The 26,448-nt window shown below is 34.0% G+C and overlaps 1 protein-coding gene across 1 annotated transcript; it reads right to left on the minus strand.

The window, feature by feature from the left end:
- Positions 1-1,673: 1,673 nt before the first annotated feature.
- On the minus strand, positions 1,674-24,514 carry si:dkey-172h23.2 (uncharacterized protein LOC393772 homolog). The gene is made up of 4 exons (XM_056461062.1): positions 24,475-24,514; positions 15,161-15,317; positions 9,631-9,918; positions 1,674-1,861 (listed from the first exon to the last, which is right to left on the minus strand). Exons 1-4 carry the CDS (start codon positions 24,505-24,507, stop codon positions 1,674-1,676), a joined length of 666 nt encoding a protein of 221 aa, XP_056317037.1. The 5' UTR covers positions 24,508-24,514.
- Between the last annotated feature and the right edge of the window lie 1,934 nt (positions 24,515-26,448).

Below are 26,448 nucleotides of genomic sequence, written 5' to 3' on the forward strand. Positions count from 1 at the left end.
TGCACGGAAATTGTGCTCACAGAAATCCACATATTTACGCAGATTATTAGCACATCATTGAGTCTATTCATTCACTTATGTACAGTAAATGTGTGTAAATATATATATGTATTCAGATTGTATACTAATTTCAGTATTAGTATTGAATAATATGCACGTTTATATGACTTATTTACAATACAGTCTTTTAGTAGATGCATCATTTGAAAGACTTGCTTTGTTTACCAAACAAGTATATCTATTAGGATTTGCATTGTTCACTTTTTAAATAAAAGTTGAAAAGTTTTTATTTTTATTTCATGTTTTTCAGTTATTAAACTCTCAAAAACATTCCACGTAAATTCACAGATTTGCATTACAAAATTGGGTGTAGAAATAGCAAAAAATATCCACAGATTCTGTGTGGCCTTGATAATGACCCCTCCTTGTACACAGTTCATTTGCCTTAATTCATGCAAAAGGCATCATGGGATGTAGGGAAAAAGTGGATAATGGAAAAGATATTTCAAGCTGGACGTTTCAATGGTAGAAGCTCTTCTATGTCAAAAGCTCAGGGCCAATTGGATTTTACTTAAAGGGGATCTATTATGCCCCTTTAAAAAAAAAAAAAAAAAAGTCAAATAAGTCTCTGATGTCGCTAAAGTGTATATATGAAATTACAACTCGAAATACCTCCCAAATAGTGTCTTATAACTCTTTAAAACTGCCCCTTTTAGGCTTTGATCCATATTGTGCTGTTTCGTTGACTGTCGCTTTAAAATCAAATGAGATGTGCTCTTTTCAAAAGAGGGCGGAGCTAAAATCACCTGTGTATCAGCATAGTGGTAGATTCAAAACTATGGAGGTCCTTAAAGATCATGCATTTTTTTCTCTCTTGTTTTCTCGTGATCACGACCTAATGTTCTCGTGTGCTCAACATAATAAAAAGTTGTTTTCTCGTCATTACAACTTATTTTTTGGCTTTTATTTATTTATGTATTAACTATTATTATTATTTATTATTATTGCCCAATGTAAGACCAGACAACCTATTTTTTTCTGCTTATTCTAAGAAGATACCCAAGACATATTTTGTTATGTCAAGATCACGAGATAAAAAAAGTCATGATCCCAACATAACTTTTTGTTATGTCGAGATCACATGAAAATTAATGTCGTGATCGCAAGAAAACAAGAGAGAGAAAATATTTTAATGCATGAGCAAAACAGCACTAACATTATCTGCAAAAAAAAATGAAAATGTAAAAAGATTACATTTACAATGTCATTATCTTAAATACATTATCTTCAACAGGTACAGCATGAAAACTCTAGTAGCAGATGGCTGCTTCTCACTTAGGGCAGTCTATGCTAATGAGGGAGAGATCGTCACTAATGGACGGGGCTTTCCCCTCTCTGATGACATGTACAAATGGAGAATGTCAATCAAAGTGTTTCTGCTGTCAAGTGTGATTCTAAAAAAATGAATTAATACATTCTTACCATTAGAGGCTGGCTATATTCATGCACTGTGAATACACAACAGTGTTTAAATCCCTTGTAAAAGTGCTGCTTGCATAAAAGGTCCCGTTTAAACTTTTACTTTTGACTTTTTATTGAACAACAGCAAAAATCTGAACAAGAAATGAGAAGCACTGATGTCTACATTGTGCGTTTAGATGCAGGAGTGTTCCTTACATGTTGAAGAGCTCCAGCAGTGCTGTGTGTCCTCGGTTCTGGGCGATCAGCACCGGTGTGGCCCCCTGTTTGTTACGCAGGTCAAGGGCCTCTTGGGCTCCGGGCTGCTTGAGGAGAAAACTGGCCACTTTGGAAAGACCGCGACGAGCAGCAAAATGAAGGAGCGTCTCTTGAGGTTCCAGTCCTGACACACAAAGTTAACATAGTAAATTTCAAGACAAGATCTGTTTGCATCAAATTAATTTATAGAAATAGACACATAAATAAGCATAGAAGACAACATGTACAATATTTTAACTTAGGGCTGGTCGATATGAAATAAATTCTCATTTCATGATATACAGCAAGTCATCTCATATCCTGATATACTCTATATAGCACGATATAATCATGTTTTTGTAAGTTTGATCATCAACAGTTTAATTGTTTAATACTTAGATTAACTATAGATTGATTAAGAGTTTATGTATTGACCCCATCTTGATTACAACCCCAAATCAGAAAAAGTCAGGATAGTATGGAAAATGCAAATAAAAACGAAAGCAGTGATTTCCAAATTTCCTTTGACTTGTATTTCATTGCTGACAATATGAACTAAGGTTGGGCGATGTCGACCAATTTGGCATCGTACGATGTCTAATGTGAAACATCGCGATGGAAGATGGCATTGTCGTCATAGGCAGCAGTGAATTAACTATTTATGAATAATTAATTCATAACGAATGAATTATTTGTAGCCTACCGTTTCAACTACGTGACCCGCATGATTTTTGTTTTACCCATAACGAAATCATAAATAAATAAAGATAAGTTACACACAAATTACCACCTGTCAATCACTTTTTCCACAAAACTCTGGGATTAGGCAGAGTGATCTGTGTCATTATAATGGCGTCTTGGTTGGTAAAAAAGGTGCACAACCAACAGGAACCAACCAACAGTATCTGAGGTTTTCGCTAAAATTACTAAGTACACGCGTGAAAGCGAAAGATTGAAGCAGAGTACTGACGCTGTGACACGTTACCTGATAGATTCAAAAGACAGAAGAGTTGTTAGATAGAGACAAGATCAATTAAATATCACCTTTAACATTTATAGCGAAACACAATCCAGCAGTAGTACATGATAAACTGTTCGACGTGCAGTGCTATCTGAGGTTTTGTCCTCAAAGCACCAGCTGAGCTGAAGCTGAAGCTGGAGCTTAGACGAGCCCATGACAGTAGCTGCGTCTCAAATGGTACACTATTCACTATGCACTATGTACTTATGCACTTACACACTCAACAGCATAGTATATGTATGTAGTGTCGTCCCAAATGGAACACTAATGTTTTTTTACTAAGCGGAAATTCAAACCGTTTCCCTGATGACGTCTGATGGTTGCCAAATCAGTGAAATAAATGACCAAACTATCAAATAATACCAGCCATGAGTATAACCGCATTCACCACCTGGAGGCGCTATAATCAATGTCGTAGGAGAATTTTGCTTTCACCATGCAACATAAATAAAGTTATCCAACATGTGCGCCCGATAGCTCCGCCTCTTCCGCTGCGTGAGCAAACTTTATTTATTTATATAACATTAGTGTTCCATTTGGGACGGCACTACCTATATATACTATGCTGTTGAGTGTACATAGTACATAGTACATGAATGCATAGTGTATAGTGTGCCATTTTACCATTATGCAGCTTATGTCTGTGTGTGTGTGGTCACGTGATGTGCGGTTTCAGCAGTATAGTGTGGAAGTAGTTTTTTCTAAAACACTAGATGAAACGCCAATGTGGACGTGGATCGTTTTCGTTCTAAAATGCCATTTTAAAACTAAGACGTATTAGTGTAAACGGGGTTTAAGTGTTTATTTTTCGTGAGCGGGTTGCTGCTGCGATGGTGGCGGGGCGGAGGATCGCGATGCCGACTCAGCATCGTGACGTCTATCGGCGATGAATGATGGCATCATGTATCGACCCAACCCTAATATGAACACAAAATATTTCATGCTCTGTCTGGTCAACTTCATTTCATTTATAAATATACATCCTTTCCTGTCATTAAAACCTGCAACACATTGCAAAAACAGTAGGCACAGGAGCAGTTTAGGGCTAGTAATCAGGTAAATTGGTTAAATAATGTTGTGATTAGAAACAGGTGATGTCAACAGGTGATTGTAATTATGATTTGGTACACAAGCAGCATTCAAGAAAGGTCTAGTAGTCCTTAAGAAAGCAAAGATGACTCGAGGATCCCCATATTATATTATGCTATTTTAATTATTTATTTAATTTGATTTTAAAACTATTTTATTATATTATATTAATTACTTTATAATTAATAATATTATATTATATTATAATTAATTATATTGTATTAATTATATTACATTTTATTATATTAATTATATTATATTATATTATATTATATTAATTATATAATGTTATATTATGTTATGTTATGTTATGTTATATTATATTATTTTATATTATATTATACAGTAAACTAATTATTTTTTATATTTTATTATATTATAAAAATTATATTATGTTATATTATATTATATTAATTACATTATATTAAATTATATTATATTATGTTATATTATATTATATTATACTATACAGTAAACTAATTATTTTTTTATATTATATTATAAAAATTATATTATGTTAAATTATATTATATTATATTATATTATATTATATTATATTATATTATATTATATTATATTATATTATATATGAATATAAAAATTTGTTAGCAATTGATATTTACTTCAAATAAAAATAGCACAAGAACAACTGTCAAGCATAATAATTTACGACACAGGCTGTTTAAGACGAGGCCAAAGAGAACAGGGAACAACCAGTGCAAAAACAATTCTGACTAATTAAACATTTAAAAAGATCTGACAACAGTAATTATCCTCAAACTGTAAGTGACCCGTCAGCCGTCATGAACCCAAAACAACCGTTCTGATTACTTGGAGCCTGATCTGGAATGTCATTTAGGGACATTTGTTTGGCTGCAAATACGAGCTCTAAAATCATCCAGAACATTCCCTTCTAAACTTGTAATGATATCCAAAAAAAGAATTAAAAAATTACAAAAGGGAGGCACAAGACATTATAGGCCAAGACTAACTTGGGACGTGTCCACGAATAAGAATCCATTAGCATTCTAAAATATAACCGCATATATTTTTATAGTAAAACATGTGCAACTTCATATCAAATATGACTGTTTTTGTTTTATTGACCTTGTAGAATGTTACAAATCAAAATTATCAAAGTCATGAGTCTAGTGAAGGCTAATACTAATGCTCAGATGCCCCCTACAGGGCCAACCACACTGCTGTTTATACACTGCAAAAAGTTATATTCATTTTCTGAGTTTCCTAAAAAGTAGAATTTTGAACCCTCAGTAAAATACAACACAGTAATTAATGCCATTCCCAATGGTTTAAAAAAATTTATTGAAAGGAGTACAAACTATTAACTGGAACCCTACCTATAGACAAAACAACCCAATCTCAATAGAAGGTTGCTGTGGCGACCCCTGATTAATAAAGGGACTAAGCCGAAAAGAATATGAATGAATGAATCTCCTAATGGTCTACTAAACGGCACTAAATGCAGGATATAAAATAAAATGGCACCTCTGATTGGCCATAATATGTATAAGCTCTCCAAATATTTGTAATTGGTTGTAATGCTAAGCACTATAAATGGACTTCATGCACAAAAGTAATCGAATACAATTAGTTTTACTGGCGATAATCAGAAAATATTTAGTTTAATCGTGCACATGCATTTTTATGACAGCTTCACATAAAAAAAAAATCCACATAAAAAATGGCAGATGTATTATTATTTTCATGTTATTTTCTGCATGTATGTTTTTGTATATATGTGATATTTTACCTTATGATTTATATACTTATTTAGTGTACAATTATGTTTTCCTGACAATTTCTTGTGTTGTGAATTGTATCAGTGCATGATTTTATGGTTCTGTCCATCTATATGTATCAATATTATTATATTGGATTATTATTTATTATGTTATTTTCTTTCCGACCAATAATGAACCTCATAAAGCAAAAAAAGAAAACAGAAAAAGAAAAAAAATTATTAAATATTTTTTGTTTTATATTTATTTTTGCTTTAGAAATCAAAATTGTGGTGGCACGGTGGCTCAGTAGTTAGCACTGTCGCATCACAGCAAGAAGGTTGCTGGTTCAAGCCTCGGCTGGGTCAGTTGGCATTTGTGTGTGGAGTTTGCATGATCTTCCCGTGTTCGTGTGGGTTTCCTCCAGGTGCTCCGGTTTCCCCTCACAGTCCAAAGACATGCGGTTTAGGTAAATTGATGTGTGTGCGTATGGATGTTTCCCGGTACTGGGTTGCAGCTGGAAGGGCATCCGCTGTGTAAAACATGTGATGGATTAGTTGGTGGTTCATTCCGCTGTGGTGACCACTGATGAACAAGGGACTAAGTCGAAAGAAAAATGAATGATGTTTTGTTTATTTAGTGGCATTTATTTGCACGGTTTCTTTTTTGTTTCACCATAGAATAAAAAAACGGTATACTTTTATTTATCACTATTCAGAGTGTATAAATCATTATTGTAACCTTATCGCAGATCTGTTTTTGATGGTATTTCTCCCTGTTAAGGTCCAACGTTACTGCATTAGCAGAGGCATTTTAATGTAAAATCTGGCAATTTTGACTTTATTTCTCACAGTTTTGAATGTATTTCTTCAATTTCAATTTGTATCTTGCAATTCAGATTCATTTACAGTGTGAGTTTACATGTGAGTTTCAGGCTTTCAAAATATTAACTCACATATATAAGTTATCATCTCAAAAGAAAACTACTAAATAAGTAGCCACTGACATTTCTTTTGTGTTAAACAGGGAAAAGAAATTCAAACTTGATATATTTGGAGGGGGAGTAAATGATGACCGAATTAGGTGATCAATCCCTTTATCTTTAATTTGCCAGAAAGTCAGAAATGACAAAGAACCTTCGCTTTTTGCTTTAATGGGGTGGAATAAGACATTCGTGGATTTTTTGTATATTTTGTTTGCTTTTGTTAGCTTTACTCATGATACGTCATTTAGCAAACGTAACCTTTATAGTTTTGCTAGTTTCAATAATTTCATTAATCTTAAAATGGTTTTTAAGTGTTTGAATAATCATGTACTGCAGTGTTTCCCAACCCTGTTCCTGAAGGCACACCAACAGTACACATTTTCAACCTCTCCCTAATCAAACACACCTGAATCAACTCATCATAACATCAGAAGAGACTCCAACACCTGAAGTTAATGGGTCAGAAAAGGGAGACATCCAAAATATGTACTGTTGGTGTGACTCCAGGAACAGTGTTGGGAAACACTGATGTACTGTACCATTGCTGTTTTCTGATCTATTCATTAGTAGGTATCAGACCTCTCACAGAGCAACACAAGCAACTAGGGCTGGGCGATACAGCAAAATAAAATATCACGATACAACGTTTCAAATCATTTGGTACAGATAATTATTGAAAATCTTTTAACAAATCATTTAGAAATGAAGCCTAGAAGATTTTTTTTTATTTAACCACTTTATTTTAATTTACTAATATTCATTCATTCTCTTTTCAGCTTAGTCCCTTTATTAATCAGGGGTCACCACAGTGGAATGAACCACCAACTTATCCAGCATATGTTTTACGCAACGGATGCCCTTCCAGCTGCATCCCATCACTGGGAAACACTCAATCACACACATACAATACGGAGGAAACCCACGTGAACCCGGGGAGAACATGCAAACTCCACAGAAATGCCAACTGACCCAGCTGAGGCTTGTACCAGCGACCTTCTTGCTGTGAGGCAATCGTGCTACCCACTGCACCACCGCGTCAACCCGATACTAACGTTACTAAGCCAAATAGTTTTAATATACAAAAGCACATTGTTTCTTATGTCATAATAAAATAAACATAAGTGTAAAAGAGACTCTTAAACTTGATTAAAAAATATGTTACAAAGAGTGTGCGATGGCAGGCAAACTTTAAGGTAGATCAACATCTGTAAGATGTCAATTAATTAGGGCTGGGCGATATAGCCTTTTTAAGATTTAAATAGTTTTTTCCACCCTAAAAAAAATGCTTGGAGTTGAAGGTTACTAACCTATATAACATTTTCATCATTATAATTTTAGGATATAAAAATGCTAAAGAAAAAAGTTGTCATTTCAAAATTTATTCAAAGATTAATTTCACAAGCTCTGGTGTGCACGTGCGGAGCGCTTTCTATTTGCTTGCTTTAGTCGTTCACCTCCATTGGAAATAACAAGCTTACTAGTGCGTGCTCAGCCAGCCATGTTTTAATAAAACTATAGTGGTTTATACCAGACTTTTTTAATCAATATTGACAATGGCATACCGTCAATAAATACAGATACTGTTTTATCACCCAGCCCTACAAACAACTACTAATGATGACTGTCTTGTTCCAAAGTGTAAGACTTCTCTTTGCTCAATCTTTCTTCTCTGTTAAGGGAACCAAATTGTGGAATGCCTAAAATTAGGAAGTAAATGTAAAGTATATGTCTTAGTGGGGTATTTTTATTGTGCTTTTACACCTGTACACCTTTTACACCGGTTCACTTTCACATGGCAAAGTTTCTAAACGGACCAAAAGAGCTAAAACAAGTCACGTGTGAGTAAACTCTCCTCACATTGGTCATAGTTTCATGGATTATTATTGCTCAGCTGTCATGCGTCCTTATTTTAATTTATGGCAATGAGAAACAAAACGTTTTAAGTGAAAAGCTGCGCTTTAATTTTGAATGGTGACATCCACGGATGGACTCTCCCTTGGCTAGAATTATGCATTATAGGCTTTACATTATAGAGAGAAATAACAGATAAACCAAGACTGCAGTTCGGTCAGTTTTCCTAATGGATAAACAGCTGTCATTAATAGTTCAGCATGCTTTCACTTTCGTATTTGACATGAAATTAGGTTAGGTTACTTTATTTATACCCGAAGGTAGATTTGGTTTGCAGTCATAAGTCCTCATCTCACAACAGTGACACACAAAGGAACTCACACAGTAGCAACAACAAATGAACATTAGGACATAAAACATAAACATAAAAACACTTATAAAGTATAAATGAATAATCACTTCAAGTGTCCACCCCCCCCCCCCCCCCCCAAATAAATGTTTAAAACGATCTAAAATATACAGGTCACCGAAATACCTTTGCTTTAGTCTACGCCTTATTTAAATATCTAATGGCTGCTGGTATGAAACTATTTTTGTATCGTTTCGTTCTACAGCTTAATACTAAAAACCTGCGACCAGAAAGAAGGAGCTGAAACTCTAAGTGTAGGGGATGAGCAGTGTCACTTAAAATTGAAATTTAAATTGAAAAAGAAATGCACATTTACCAGGAATGGCATCCCACCCTACTCATAATTCTCTCTTCATATAGCCATATATTTACCTATTACATATACATATTACACTGTGATATAGCCGGCTCGTATCATTTTGTTTTCTCACAACAATCGATCCTCTCCAGAGTTCATTTCAATCGAGCAGAGACTCGTAGCAGATTCATATATGCCAAACGCACTAACTGGGGAAACGCACCAGGTTCCGAAACAAACAAACTAATTATAGACTAAGGGTGCTTTCACACCTAGACTTTTGAGTATGCTGCCTTTGCATTTACCTTATAGCAATTTTATGTAAAGAATTATAATATTGTTTAATTGTTTTTTATTTTCATTTTATTTTTTATTTATAAAGTCAAGTCTCCCTTGGACAAGTGTTGCAAATTAAATGCATTTGGTTTGTCTAGTGTAATTGTGATGTCCATGGCATATAAACAGATAAACAAAAATCACCAGGACAAATCTAACCACTAGCCTCCTGCAGGCCTCACTCACGTGTGTTATTTCCCATCAGGCTCCATCCAGGAGGCAGCGTGAGGTGTTTGAGGGCCAGGGACAGACTCAGGTCCAGCTTTTCGCACTCCTGCAGGGGGATCTGATGCTCGTCCAGTAGTAGAGCCTCTTCCAGGACACCTGTCTGCCCCACCGTGCTCACCAAGAACTGGGCCATGTCGAAAGCTAGGTCCTGCATGAAGACCAAGGGTTCGGTGGCCAGAGAACGAACCAAACCGTCAGGCCCCGTGGAGCACAGGGTGACCAGCACTGATTCACAGCAGTTATGAGCTGCAAAGAACAAAGAAAAAAAATAACACATCAGGACTGCAGTCGAACACACATAAGACAATAACTGATGTGGATGACTGACCAGAAGTGGAGGAGAAAAAAAACATGTTGTTATTATATATTTAACCCTCTACTGCACACATTATGACAAATCTATTAAAAAAAAATTTGACTGTTTTTCTTTTCTTAAAATGGCTTTACTTAAAGTGCTGTAAAAAGATTTTTTTAGGAAAGTTTTTTTAAGGTACTTTATGATATGTTTCCATTTGGCAACAACGTCCAACAGTGGATCTAACTTAGAATTTTATAAATTAGAATTTTCCTTATAATTAATAATTTTGTTGTTTGAAATGATTCAATTGGTGTTGCACTATTATAAGCTTTAACACAGAACTTATAAATGACACCTTATGAATACTTTCCAACAACTCATATTCCAACAGCTTTCATTGATTGCATTCTTATTGCAGAATATTATTGAAAACAATCATAATATTATATTATCATGTTTACAACACAGTAAATATAAATATTTCCTCCAGTAAATATTATAACAGATAAATAGCAAGTCTAATATATCCAGATGCATCAGAATAATGTAGCTATTAGCTAACAATGTTTATATATTATACTATATACTATACTACGCCTGTCTTATCTGCCTCTGAGCTAATTTACCTGAACTGTCTCCATCACTGCTTTTATCAAATATCCAATTTGCATCATTCTCATGGTCACTAAAGCACATCTCATCCTCACTTTCATCTGCAGGAAGAGCCAGCTCTGTCCTTTTCTTCATTCACTTACCATAGAACATGGTGGTGCTCTCTAATACACTGTTCCCTGTATTTACATCTAATCAAAAGTATTGCCATTAAAATTAAGATTTTATCCATAATTCAAATTCCATTAACATATGACTAATCAACATTATACTACTAGCATTCATGTTGTTATGGTTACAACTTAAAAGTTCACAGCTGACCTTGCTAGCTAGCTAACCTATTGCAATATTGCATATTCCACTATTGCACAGAGTTGCCATATGTCAACACAAATATTTGATCGATTTACAAAAAACTAATTTGATAAAAACTTTGAGTTGTGAAAATGTCATCATAACTTCAGATTTTTTTTTTTGTGAATCTGACATGAGTTGATTGTTTTTATTGACATTTACATTTGCATTCAGCAATTACAAATGAACGCCAGTCTGTCAGAAATCGCACCTCAGAAAAACATTGCATGTATTGTGACTTAACCAAAGTACATCAAAATTACAGCATTGGTCTTAAAGAAACAGTGGCTGGGAAATGAACATAAATATGTTGCAACATGTTTAAGAAATATAATTAAGAAATATGTAATTAAGAAATATGTAGACTAATCCGGCTTTAGAAATACATTCAATACTTACAATGTAAAAGGTTGATTTTGATTTGCAGTCAATGCAAAAAAAAAACACTGAAACAGTGTGCATAAGTGTCGAATACTCTATCATGGATGCATAAAACCATAAACAACAAAAACAGGTTTGTTGGAACTAGACAGTAAAAAGAAAGAAAGAAAGAAAGAAACAAAGAAAGAAAGAAAGAGAGACACTGCAATAGCAGTGACGCCTAAACTTTGACACATTTACAGCACTCACGTATATTCATTCATTCATTCATTTTTCTTCAACTTAGTCCACACACCAACTTCAACTTAGTTTTCTTCAACTTAGTCACCACAGCAGAATGAACCACCAACTAATCAAGCATATGTTTTATGCAGCGGATGCCCTTCCAGCTGCAACCCAGTACTGGAAAACATCCATACACTCACTCAGAGACACACACACACACACACACACACACACACACACACTACTTTGGACTGTGGGGGACACCAGAGCACAAAGAGGAAACCCACGTCAACACAGGGAGAACATGCCATCATGTAAACTTAGAAATAGAAATAGAAATGCCAACTGACTCAGCCGGGGCTTAAACCAGCAACCTTCTTGCTTTGAGGCAACATTGCTAACCACTCAGCCACCATGCCCTCACATACATCAAAAAAATTTTCTTAACAGATTTCGATCTTCAAGTGGCCGTCTCCAAAATAAACCATTACATGAGGTTAAACAAATGAATAAATGACAAGAAATATATATATATATATATATATATATATATATATATATGGCTATTAAGACTTTTTTTTGCTGTCAATATGCTTGCGTTTATATAGGCCTATTGGTGTGTGTGCACAGTTGTTTGCAACGTTGCAATGTTTGCATATTTATAACCACCTCAGAGGATAGTGGGAATCCCAAGTCACTGGAACTGTTATTTTGGGGGGGCGTGGGGAAAAGTTTGGGAACCCCTGCTTTAGGGGGTTCAATTAATCTGTGCAAATTAATGCACGTCAATGAAAAAAACTGTTTTGGTAATCTTTAATCAAAGTCTGGTTATTTGCTTCTGCATTTGAAGTGTCTGTTCTTCTCTGGTGACATCAGTTTGACGACTTCAGCCACAATATTCTTAACCCCACCTCTCTAACAAAGTAGACACCCATAACATGGGCAGTTAAACAAAGAGAAAACTGAAGTCATTGCATTTGGGAACAGAGATGAGGTTCTCAAGGTGAATACGAACCATGGCTCTAATGGTCAAACAACAAAAGTCAAGAATCTTGATGTGACTTTGGAGTCAGATTTGAGTTTCAATAGTCATGTCAAAGCAGTCAGTAAATCAGCATACTATCATCTCAAAAACGTTGCAAAAATAAGATGCATTGTTTCCAGTGAAGACTTGGAGAAACTTGTTTATGTTTTTATCAGCAGCAGGATGGATTACTGTAACTGCCCCCTACTCAATATTCATTTTCAATCAGAAGCACATCAACATAAAAAAACGTCCTGTTCATGATAACTTCAAAGATTAAAATACCAACTAATAAGCAATTAATTAAAACTATTACAGAACCTCAGTAATTCTACAAAAGCACCGTCCCTGTAATCCCCTCCATCAGCAGATCATCCTCTTCACTGACTGCTAAGACATTACACCTGACACTAAAGACATCACTACGATATAAACATTGCTGTGCTCAACTTCATTCATTCAAGCTGAGCGAGCGTATCCATAGAAAGCGTTCACTTCAGTGACCAAACAAGCAATTAAAACATGTAACTAGGGCTGCACAATTTTGGAAAAATCGGACATTGTGATGTATATATATTTTTTTTATCAAATATTACAATAGGAATACAGTTTCATCAGATGCCTTTAATAAGTCTATTTGGAAAATGTATTCAGATTGATTGCGAATAGGGGATTGAATCATACATAAATATAATAAACAAACTCCAAGCAGTGTTGCTTTACGGTTTTGTCAAACGGTATTCAGGTACAGAAATTGGAAAAATCAAATGTAAAAATAACACTGCATTGTCTTCATTGTATAAATAATAAATATAATGCATCTTTATTAAAGTTACAAATGGTACAATTTCTAGTGCTCTAATGCTTTAAACTCTCTTGAAATGTTCATACAGTCACAGGCCTTAAAAACAGTCAGACTTCCACTTTGAAAACAAAATTATAAATTTTTGGCTCCTGGTCAACTGTAAACCCAACTTATGGGATACAGTGTCAATATTGCAGATGCACACATTGCGATATTAATGCTCAAACAATATATTGTGTAGCCCTACACACAACATGCAAAAAAAGCCACCATTTAACAAGAAAAGAACAGGTTAATCCATACAGTATACACTGTAAAACCCAACAGTCAACTTTATCAAATGAAATGAGTGTAGTTAACTCAAAATTGACTGAAAGTTAATTCTACTCATTTGAAAAGAGTTTTGAACTCAGTGTTGAAGGTAATGAGCTAAATAAAGACCTCATTACTTCAACTTAAATGGGGTAAGTTCACAGTACTCATATACTGTAGATTTTTTTTTTAACTCAAATGGTTTTTGGTAGCATATAGCAATCGGTTTCCACAAACAGTCTTAGTTTCCTTAACTTATTGGGTTTTACAATACTCAGTTGTTTTGAGTTCTCTTCATTTATTGGGTTTTACTGTGCTCAAATAAATTAGTTGACTCAAATGGATTTAAGTTCACAGTACTCATTAGGATTAGTTTTTGAACTTAAATGGTTTGTTGCAATCGGTATCCTCAATTGGTTTGAGTTACCCTAACTTATTGGGTTTTACAGTGTAGATATTCCCAAATACGTGCTGCAAACACACAGCTGATCAGTTTGGCCACTGAAGTCCCTCAGTATATGAGATGCATTGTGTTTACTTTGACTCAATCCACCTTTGAGTCCTTAATAGGATCACTAAGCATACATGTTATATTGATTGGAGCAATACTGCCACCTTGTGCAGATGAAGTCATCCATATAAAATGTACATATGCATCTATTTATACAGTTGAAGTCAGAATTATTAGCCCCCCTGTTTATTTTTTTCCCCAATTTCTGTTTAACGGAGAAAAGATTTTTTTTTCAACACATTTCTAATCATAATAGATTTAATAACTCATTTCTAATAACTGATTTATTTTATCTTTGCCATGATGACAGTAAATAATATTTTACAAGATATTTTTAAGAGACTTCTATTCAGCTTAAAGTGAGAGTTAAAGGCTTAACTATGTTAATTAGGTTAACTAGGCAGAATTTTTCTATTATTTATTTAATTCTACATTTGTATGATTTACATTTTTGGTTTTGCATATGCTATTCCTTTTCGGACATGTACGAGTTAAAATTGTTTTGTATTGAGTTGTATTATTTGCTATGCTTAATCACATTTATTTTATTTTTGACATGTTTAAAATGAAGTCTAAACAAAAAATAAATTAAAAAAAAGTCTACAATTTTTTTATTTCTCCAACCCCCAGTTTCCAAACACAGTGTTTCTCAACCACATTCTTTGAGGACTGCCAACACTGCATGTTTTGGATGTCTCCTGTATCTGTCACACCCCATTACAGGTCTTTCAGTCTCTGCTAATGATCATCTGAATCAGGTGTGCTTGGTTAAGGAGACCGGGAAAATGTGCAAAACTGGTGGTCCTCCGGAAAGTGGTTGAGAAACACTGCCCTAATAAACCTCATTTTGAGAAACCATATTCCAAAGGACAGGACACATTTTACAAAAAACTTAATTTAACAACATTTAAAGGTAACAGTAAGCATCACATACTTCATACTTCAAAGGCCCCATAACATGCTCACCTGGACACACAGCCTGAAGAGTGGCATGGTTGACCTTCAGTGTGCTGGTTATATGTGTCTGAACAGAGCCGGTGAACAACAGGAAGAACAACACCTCGTCCTGTTCTCCTTCACAGAGCGTCCCATCACACAGATCAACTGTCAGCACACACTTGCCCTGCCACACAATACAAAAACACAAGTTTCAGATACAAAACAATGCACTTACGAATAACTTAATATGCTACTGGCACCAAAAAAAATTATCAAGTGACAAAGCAAATTATGAAAGACATTTGAATTAACATGACCATCTTGACCATTCAACTTCTAAAGATAAAACATGATTTACTACACACAAGCACTGAATGAGTGTGAGAAGTGTGCTAAAAGCGTACTACTCTTGTTTCTAAATGCAATCATTCACATAATTTAAGTCAAGAACTTAGAGTCAAACGCAATGAGAAATAAGTGAAGTTGTGGTTGCAACAGGATATGTTGGTCTGCAGAGATTAACACAGATAGGATTTAACAGCTCACGCCCTGATCTGCTCTCTTCCTGTCACATTACTACACACAATTAGAACTAATATTCAAACAAGTGCTTTTATGGAGTTTGGTGCTTACTTGTGTGGTGTAGACAGATATACAGCCATACTTTAGTTTACTCACGTCATTCGCGTGTCAAATTCACTTCACAATAGATGTGGATTCACGTCATGGGCAGGGTTTCTGCCTGCCCGGTGACTAGTTTTGTTGCTAAAAAGCTAACATGGATTTTATTGAGAGAGTAGCTGTGCTTTATGTGCTTTAGGAAGGCTAAAAACAGCGTAGATTCGCTCGGCACCGTGTCTGAGTCCACTAGATCCTTTCGGAGGTGCACCCAGCTCTGTGAGTTCCTCAGCTCCTCCAAAAACTATAAGAATAAGCCGAGCCGAGTCCTTTGTCTCTTGTCACTACTCTGTCTTTCTGTGTGACATTTGTGAGCCTGTCCTGTTCTCTGGTTAGCTTTAGTTTTTTTTTTTTTTTTTTTTTTGGAGTTGTACATCTAATCATCTAATCAAATAGTTGATTCTCTGTTAATCCATTAGGTCAGAAGCGGGTGCTACCCTTTGTATGTTTTTTTCAGCGAGTGCAGTTTGGTGAGGGGTATGTGACGCTGAAGATGTTTTTTTCTATCTTCAGATTTCTCTTCAGCTATTTAGAGATGGGGAGGGTTTAGTTAGTGTTAGGGCTACTCGATTATAGGAAAAATCATAATCACAATTATTTTGGTCATAACTGTAATCACGATTATTCAGAACAATATACAGTTGAAGTCAAAATTATTTGCCATCCTGTGAATTTTTTTTTTATTTTTCCCAAATTATGTTTAACAGAGCAAGGAATTTTTTCACAGTATTTCCTATAATACTTTTTATCTGGAGAAAGTCATATTTGTTGTCATATTTTATTTTGGCTAGAATGAAAGCAGGTTTAAATATATATATATATATATATATATATATATATATATATATATATATATATATATATATATATATATATATATATATATATATATATATAAAACATTTGAAGGTCAATATTATTAGCCCCTTTAAGCAATATTTTTGATAGTCTGCAGAAGAAACCACTGTTATACAATAACCTGCCTATTTAACCTAATTAAGCCTTTAAATCGCACTTTAATCTGAATGCTTGTATCTTGAAAAATATCTAGTAAAATATTATGTATTGTCATCATAGCAAAGATAAAAGAAATCAGTTATTAGAAATGAGTTATTAAATCTATTATGTTTAGAAATGGGTTGAAAAAAAATCTTACCGTTAAACAAAAATTGGGGAAATTTATAAAGGGCCGCTAATAATTCAGGAGAGCTAATAATTCTGACTTTAACTGTATATATGCACAGTTATTTTCCTCTCTGTAAATAAGGAAAGGCAAATAAATACAATAGAATTAAAATATGAAACAAGCTGTGCTTTAAGCATCCTCACTGTAAGAAAAAAACTATAGCTACAAAAGTCCTTCAGTCAAGAACAGTGAGGGATTTTCTCCTTTTGTTGTTTGATTAATGATAAGAAAAATATTGTGCGCTGTCACATTAAGAGCAATGCGGTTCTAATTTATGGTTTCTCTTTCACATGTCTTTTGATTCTCAACTCTATTGTTTATTACACAAATGAGGGTTAATATGAATAATCACTAAACATCGCGTTTTGACACAAATGTGCATGTATTTGACCATTAAAGCGCTCACATTAAGATGACTTTAGAGGTGGTTGCTCTGCTCATCTCTGAGCCCGAGCGCATACACACAACAGCAAGCAATCTCTTTCGCACTTTTAAAAGATGAATGATTTGAATGTACATCAATGAATGATGCGCAAATGTTACATTACAGTACATCCTTTTAGTAATTTTCATGTGAAACTGAGCTTTGCAGAGCAACAAAATGTGTAAAAAAATCATTAGAAGCCAAAATTGAAGTCGAAACTGAATATCGATTAATTGCACAGCCCTAGTTAGCGAGAGTTTAAGGTGTTATTTTCTTTGATTTGGCACGGCTTATTTTCCTTCCCTCTATCAGGTTTGTTTCAATTGATTTGTTTGCTTATTTTGCATTTATTGTACACATTTGTAAATATACTTTGGGTCAATAAATATTCTTTTTTCTTATCTTTATTGTAAATAAAGCAAACCACTTTTTGCCACGTTCGTTGTCTGTGTCGATCCATAGCAGCTAACGTCTCAGGTGAATTAAAAAAATTATTGGGTTGTCATAATCAGGGCTGTTTCTCAATATGCGTTCTTTAGTGATTTTGCGTCCTCGTGTTCTCGTTTAACATCATTATCAGCTGCCAAAGTTTAGTTCCAATACTCAAGACCGCAAGAACAGAGGATGCGTGAAATATCCTGGATGTGTTCTTGATATCGAGGACACACCGAAGGACTTGAGCATCGAACTTGCTCTAGAAGTCCCAGAAGTCATTGCGAATGTAGGTGGAAAGCGCAGCATCTTATATAGGTTTATTAATAAAAGTTCAGAGATAAAACTTATTTACCTCAGGAGTTTCCCTAAATGAAACTGTGAATATAAACATTACCATGAAAATCTTAATAAAGGCATAAACACATTAAGGGTTATTATTTGCTGAAATTTGTATTAAAATCAGTTTTATTTATATTGTGCAGCGTATATTTGTGTATGTTGGGTTTTATGCAGAGTATTGATTGTGAAAAGAGGAAAAACAATAAATTGTTGTATGAATGCTGTAATGTTTAAATAAGATTTGGTTAAAGATGCGCGAGGGTCATGTGACCATCAGGAAGAACCAGGGAAGAAGCATCTCATTTCTCACAGGATGTGTTCTCTGTTCTCGCGGTCTCCCGAGTTCGTTCTTCCGAGGTGACGTAGCAAGACCGGTCTCCATAAGAACGCAAGTCCGTTCTCTGCGTTCTTGGAATTGAGAAACAGCCTATGTTTAGCCCTTTTCATCCTCCGAGCCACATGGGGCGTAACATCCGCTAAAGATTTTCCAACTCGAGTGATTCACGTGTAAAACGCTTAATTTACGCTGCTTCATTCACACGAATTGCGTCATTCGTGCCGCCTCTTCGCGCTGCAGGATGTCTATTCGCGCCTTTGCATTGACTTAACATGTAAATCACTCGTGCTTGACGCTTCATCCGTGTCTGGTGTGAACGCATCGTTAGAGTTTCAATGGTGCTTGTATTATAATACAAGCTTGACTGACCAAAATTTCAGAAATCTGAGCGGCATATTAGTGACTCCTGAAATAATCTCAGCAGAGGAAAGATGTCTATGGGAATAAAGAGACAATAAAGGATGTCACACATACTTCTGTCCTCGAAACCACCACCATTGTTTCCATTTATCTCAGAGCTCTGGATAATCTAATATGGTTTCAGCAGTTAATTACAGACATTAACACAAAGATAAGTGTCTTTGAAGCCTCATCGGATTTCATAGCAGTGGAGGGAAAATCCCTTCTCTTTGTTGACTGTATTCTGTACGTGAGATGGGCTTCTTGTGATAGTAACTCAATCCAGTCACACATCCTTCTCGCTGCTTGACTCGTTTTCTGATCTTGTAAGGTGCTGACAGTCACATTCCCCTTTGGGATCTAGGAGATATATTCCCCAGGAAGTGTTCAAATAAGGGTCACCAGTCTCCTGAATGAGAATTTGATTGACTTTTTCAAATTTGTATTGAAGGCAACTGAAAGGACGGCTGACTGTGAGATTGAGTTCTGATTATTATGTGTGTGTGTTTGTGTGTGTGTGTGTGTGCCCTTTTATCTCAGCTTAGCAGAGCAGAGAAAACTGAAACCAAGCCATTTCTTGGCTGATTGTATCCTATATCTTTATTTTATGCCATGTTCATGCAATTCATTGTAATTTCAAACCTGAAATGTCTGTAATTATTTATTCTCATTTCACTGTTAAACACTGAATTTTCCTTCTGTCGAACAAAAAAAAAATAGATATACAGCTGAAGTCAGAATTATTAGCCCCCAATACCAGATATGAGTCTACACAGGGTCTAACTTCCTCCATATACAATATTCTACATATAACAATCTCCCTGCTTACCAAAGATTCTTATTAAAGCAAAAATGGGAATCTGACTTGGAGTGTTCCACTGATAGAGTCTTACACTGATGATAGCCCTCCGACTTTGATTATATTTGGGGACCTTTTCTTGACACATTTCCTCTGTTAGACTTTAATAATTGATTATTTCGTATGATTATCGTTTTGCTAGTGTTTTGTTGTTGTTTTGTTGTTGTTTTTACTTCCTCCTATTTTATGTTATTGTTTTAATTTAATGTTTTATCATATATGTAAATGTAATTTATTTGAGCATCATACTGGACATTATTGTTTTTATCTATTATTAATTAAATTCAATTCACCTTTATTAGTATAGCGCTTTTATAATGTAGATTGTGTCAAAGCAGCTTCACATAGAAGATCATAGTAAATTGAAACACTGTCAGTTCAGTTTTCAGTGTTTAAGTTCAGTTCAGTTTAGCTCAGTTCAGTGTGGTTTAAAAATCACTACTGAGAGTCCAAACACTGAAGAGCAAATCCATCGATGCACAGCTCTACAGATCCCGAACCAAGCAAGCCAGTGGCGACAGCGGAGAGGGAAAAAAAAACTTCACTAATTGGCGAAAGTGAAGAATTTAAAAACCTCGAGCAATGTTATTACCATCAATCATTTCAACGTTCTTTACGTAACATGAAAATGAGAAATGTTTTGACAAAATTTGTGACAATTATACCTTGTTTGGATGGGGGGTGGGTTGTATTGGTTTTATTTTATTTTATTATTATTTTTTCTTTTTGTTATTATTATTTGTCTTTGCTAATTTTTAAAATGAGTCCTGATATTCTTTGTATTCTCACATTCTACATAATGTTATGTATATTGTCAATAAACATACTTATTAAAATAAGTAAAAATAAAAGAATTATTAGCCCCCCTTTGAATTTCTTTTTCTTTTTTTATATATTTCCCAAATTAGGTTTAACAGAGCAAGGAAATTTTTCTCAGTATGTCTGATTAAACTTTTTCTTCTGGAGAATGTCTTATTTGTTTTATTTTGGCTAGGATAAAAGCAGTTTTTAATTTTTTATGAACCATTTTAAGGTCAACATTATTAGCCCCTTTAAGCTATATTTTTTTTCCGACTGTCTACAGAAGAAACTATCATTATACAATGACTTGCCTAATTACCCTAACCTACCTAGTTAACCTAATTAATCTAGTTAAGCCTTTAAATGTCACTTTAAGCTGTATAGAAGTGTCTTGAAAAATATCTAATATATCATTATGTACTGTCATCATGGCAAAGATAAAATAAATCAGTTATTAGAAATGAGTTATTAAAACTATTATGTTTAGAAATGTGTTGAAAAAATCTTCTCTCCGTAAAACAGAAAATGGGTCAAATATAAACAGCGCGACTAATAATTCAGGGGGGCTAATAATTCTGAACTAATAATTCTGTATTTTGAAGAAATCTGGAAACCTGTAACCATTGACTTCCATAGCATTTGGTTTTCAAGCTATGGATGTACAAAAGTTAGCAGTTTTCAGCTTTCTTCAAAATATCTTCTTTTGTGTTCAACAGAAAAATTTATTTATAAAGGTTTGGAACTAGTAGAGGGAGAGTATATTTTCATTGGTGAACTATTCCTTTAAGAAAATACTGAACCCAATAAAAACAAGCAAACATACTAGTTATAATACATTATCATATGACTTATTGGACTTCTGCAGCAAATACTCAAATGAATTGTGATACGCAAATGTGGATTTGTTTTAAGTGTCAAAAGTACATACAAATAAATAAGTTCTAAACACTTCATAATTTAGCATAATATGGTGAAGCTGATTAATGCTGTTTACAATCTCTTTTATGAGCTATTCGAAATACAAGCTAAATCATAAGACATTTACATAAAATTGAGATGGACATTGTCAACTTTTGTATGAAATGGCGAATATAACTTGACATGCATCTGATAAACAGCATTTTCTTACACACTGTAGGGCTGCGCGATAAATCGATTTTATTGATTAACTCGAGTGTGAAGTTTACATGGTTTTTACCCAAACATGTGACACTTCCCTCTGGGTTTCCGTAGTCCCCCTCACATTGCCAGAGAAACATACTAACAACATAGCAGCGAGCAGGGAAGAACTCAGAGAAATGTTGCGCTCTGTGAAATGAAAAACGGCACAGACGCACAAACATACCCGCCAAAAAATAGGGCATGAGTCCATGATTCAGGGCTCTCAGTCACGCATTCACAGTCAGACATGCATTTGAAACTGCACACTACACCTTGTGTTTCTTGCAGTGAGAAGTAACCTAATGGATAAGACAAATAATGGAGAAGACGTGTATATTAAAGAACTGCTACTGATCTAATGTTGGAATCTAACGTTGCTGTTTCTGGATAAATAACGTGACCCAGCCGCAAAGACGTTCATTACTGTAAATATCACTGACAAAACTTATTCAGTGCACTAGACTTATCTACAAGATGCAGCGACCCGAAGCAAATAACAGCAATGAAATGCAACCCACTAGCCTAATGTGAGTAATTTATATGAACTGATATAACACAAAATAAAAATGAATAAACCTCTGAATGCATGTTCATTGAAAAACATCATCTTGAAAAAGGTCCCTTTTTTTAAATCATTACGAGTTTACTTTCACTGTAGTTTAATTTCACTGTAATTGTGTAAAATAGTTAAATGTATAATATTATTGTAAAAGCTTTGTATGCAATTATAAATAGAGCTTGTTAAATTTGATCTTTAAATGACAGCTTTTTGTCTTTAGCATTTTTATATCCTATAATTATAGTTATGATAAGGTTATGTAGGTTAATAACCTTCAACTCCAAGCATTTTTGTGTGGGGGAGGGGCTGGGTCTCGATTTAAATCGTAAAGCAATTTCTTTGTGAAAAAAAAATTAAATAAAGAAAGTTAAAAAATAAAAATCAAGGATTTTTTAAAAAGGCCATATTGCCCAGCCCTACACAAATGTGTTGTTGTTTTTTGCACCGTTTGGCCTCAGTTATTGTGTCACAGTCAAAAAAATAATAATAAATAAATAAAAAAAATTTCCCCAATTTCTGTTTAACGAAGAGAAGATTTTTTTTCAACACATTTCTAAACATAATAGTTTTAATAACTCATTTCTAATAACTGACTTATTTTCTCTTTGCCATGATGACAGTAAATAATATTTGACTAGATATTTTTCAAGACACTTCTATACAGCTAAAAAGTGACATTTAAAGGTTTAACTAGGTTAATTAGGTTAACTAGGCAGGTTAGGGTAATTAGGCAAGTCATTGTATAATGATGGTTTGTTCTGTAGACTATCAAAAAAAAAATAGCTTAAAGGGGCTAATAATTCTGACCTTAAAATCTTTTTAAAAAAGTAAAAACTGCTTTTATATAAAATATTATCAGACATACTGTGAAAATTTCCTTGCGTTGTTAAACAATTTTGGAAATATTTAAAAAATGTAACAAATTTAAAGAGGGCCTAATAATTCTGACTTCAACTGCGTGTGTGTGTGTGTGTGTGTGTGTGTGTGTGTGTGTGTGTGTGTGTGTGTGTGTGTGTATATATACATATATATATATATATATATATATATATATATATATATATATATATATATATATATATATATATATATATATATATATATATATATATTTATTTATTTATTTTTGTTTATATTTTTTAATAAATGTAATTAATTCAATAGAGAAAAAAAACATATGGAATTAAACATTCTAGTAGCACCTATGCGAGTTATAATTTTTGGTTGACACTGCAGCATCTTTAAAGTTACAATAAGTTAACTTTAAAGTGAGCATACGTAATAATAATATTAATAATTATTATTAAGTAATAACTTTAAAGTTTACTCTCCCTCAAATGGTTCCATACCTTTATGAGTTTTCTTTCTTTCGTTTTTCTGTTGAACACAAAAGAAGATATTTTGAAAAATGTATTTTGAAAGACCTGTAACCACTGACTTCCATAGAAGGAAAACAAATACCATGAAAGTCGATGGTTACTGGTTAATAGCATTTTTCAAAATAACTTCTTTAATGTTCAACAGAAAAACAGAAACAAAAACAGTTTGGGATAAGTGAATGTTAAGTAAATGATGACAAATGATAAGATGATCAGTTTTAGGTGATCAGTTTTAAGTAAGGCCCTGATATATTTCAAGAGAAACTGAAAAACAAATCTGAGGTAATATCAAACAAAATGCTTCCTAATGCTATTAAAATGCTTTACTTTTTCAGTTTTGGGTGAACTATGCCCTTTAGGTCCTGATATATTTCAAGAGAATCTGAAATATATCAATGAATCTGAGGTAATATCAAACAAAAATGCTACTGATGCTTGTTAATGCTATCAAAAATTTTACTGATGCTAATGCTATCAAAAATACCAATAATGACAATGCTTTGAGGCCAAAATGAATTTGTTTTAAGTGATTAAAACAGCTTGCTAAAGCTAATTTTCAGAACCAATTCAAAACCCTTCAACTAACACTTGTTCATGGCATTTACATAACACATGTGTGGCTCTCAGTCTGTGCTTTGAGTATAATGGGGCCTTAACATTTCAGCTGATATTTAGCTGAACATACAAGTTGTGTTCAAAGCGAGAGACATGCATTTCACTCAAATGGGTTTGACAGAGAAATAAAGATGAAGAATACATAAGAATCAGCATGGAAGATACTTACATATAACGGAGCTTGACAGGGACTAAGTTTCATGACTCTGAACACTGCAAAAAAAAAAAGAAGAAAAAAAAGTGAATTTAATGCAAATAAACAGCCAGAAGTCATACAAAGATCAGCTCAAGCAGAACATTTTAGAACTGATAATAAAAGGAGGTTTATGGCTCGATACGTTTGAGCATGAAAATAGCCTCAGCAAATGTGGAACTAATTCAAATTAGCTGACAATACAACAGCTGTTTGTTGAATGGCACTACAGGCCTAGAACCTAACCATGAGTCACACCTTCAGTCTAAATGAGTGCCAGACATGTTAAAATACACTGCTAATTCTGACGCCTGTAATTAGAGGAAACCAAGTACGTGGTGAATCTCACGAAAAACCTTCTGATATTTCACTCCAAACAAGATTTTATTTCACAAAAATGAGACAAAAATAAGACATTATATCCTGGATCTTTTAAATTACTTAAATGTGCTGATGTGCTATGCTAATGATAAGTTAAATGTGATTGAATTTATATTTATTTCATAGTCTGTTGAAATTCTTGATTCTGATTGGCTGGAGACTGTGCATTAAATTCGTTGAAATGCACAGGTAGTTCCAGACAGTTTTAGTCAGTCTGAAAGAAACATGCTTCGCCCAAACATTGGTAGTAACTCAAGCGAAGGCTACATCTTCAAAAGACGCATTTGAAGAGTGTTTGCGTCATCATGGTGCGTCAAACTTTTTGCAATCAAAAAATTTAATTGTAATGGAAGTCAATGGGACAAAAACAGCCACTAACATAACAAAAGTGACATGTCATCATTGTGAAGTGCTTTGGGTGTATGACCATACATAATAAATGCACTTTATAAATACACATTCCATTACAAGTGGTAGTAAACTTGCAGAGTGTATTGTCGAGGGGGTATTTTTGCTTAATTTTCAATGCATTTTCCCAAAATATGTGTCATTTGTTTGTTTCGAACAAATTCGAAGACACCCTCCAAATGCATTTAATAGGATAATGAAGAATACAACCGGTGGATACTTTGTGGCCTCAATTGGCCTTTATTATTGCACGCTGATTAAGGCAGGATGTTTTTTTAAGACAACTTTGGATTACAGGTTTAAATGTATGAATTAATTATAAAATTTCTTACTAAGAAGTGATTTTAATGACAGTTTAATTTTTTTGTGTACTAGTGTTGACAAAAGGACAAAAGGAAACATATTTATACAGTTTGGGAACCTGGTTTTTCTTTCAGATCATTGGCGTAGCACACAAAAATTCAGTCAAAACTGTGCTGCAAAGAGCATTGTTAACTTTTCTATACCTTGGCTTATTTCACAGAATGACCAGCATAATTAACACTTTGTCATGCTTTAATTTCCTTTAAATGTGCTTCATATCAGGTTGTTCTTTGATTGCCCCTTACTAATATAATGACAAAATTTCATTCTTTTTTTTTAATCATAATGTTCTTTAAGGTGCAGAATGCAAGATTGACACCCAGTGGTTGAACAAGGTATTGCACTCCTAGTTCAAAACACTTTTTCACCCACCCCTCTGACGACTCTACACAAGCACAGGTTGCCAGATTGACAACACCAACAGGAGTGTGCCTGACAATTGAGCAATGGCACGCAATAAAAGGAATATTTTCCATATTAAAATTGTGTTTTTTGCCGCCAAGGCAACCCAGAGTGCTGAAATATAGTTGGGTAAACTGGCAGTGGGCTGGTTATAGAGACCAAAACAAAGACAGACGTTCTGACATTTTCAAAGCAGAATAAATGACTTTAGCATTATTTTGTTAGATAAACAAAAGTATTTATATAGCATGTTTCTTAATTATCTGCAAACATATTATTTTTTAACGCATTAGATGAGTCAAATACTAACATAAAGCACCTTTAAAATTAGGCTTAATTTTTCCATGTTACTTTTTTGCTGTTGTTTTTTGAGGTGAAACTTGGACACTATATAGA

Source organism: Danio aesculapii, chromosome 7, assembly GCF_903798145.1.
Source record: "Danio aesculapii chromosome 7, fDanAes4.1, whole genome shotgun sequence".
NCBI lineage: Eukaryota > Metazoa > Chordata > Actinopteri > Cypriniformes > Danionidae > Danio > Danio aesculapii.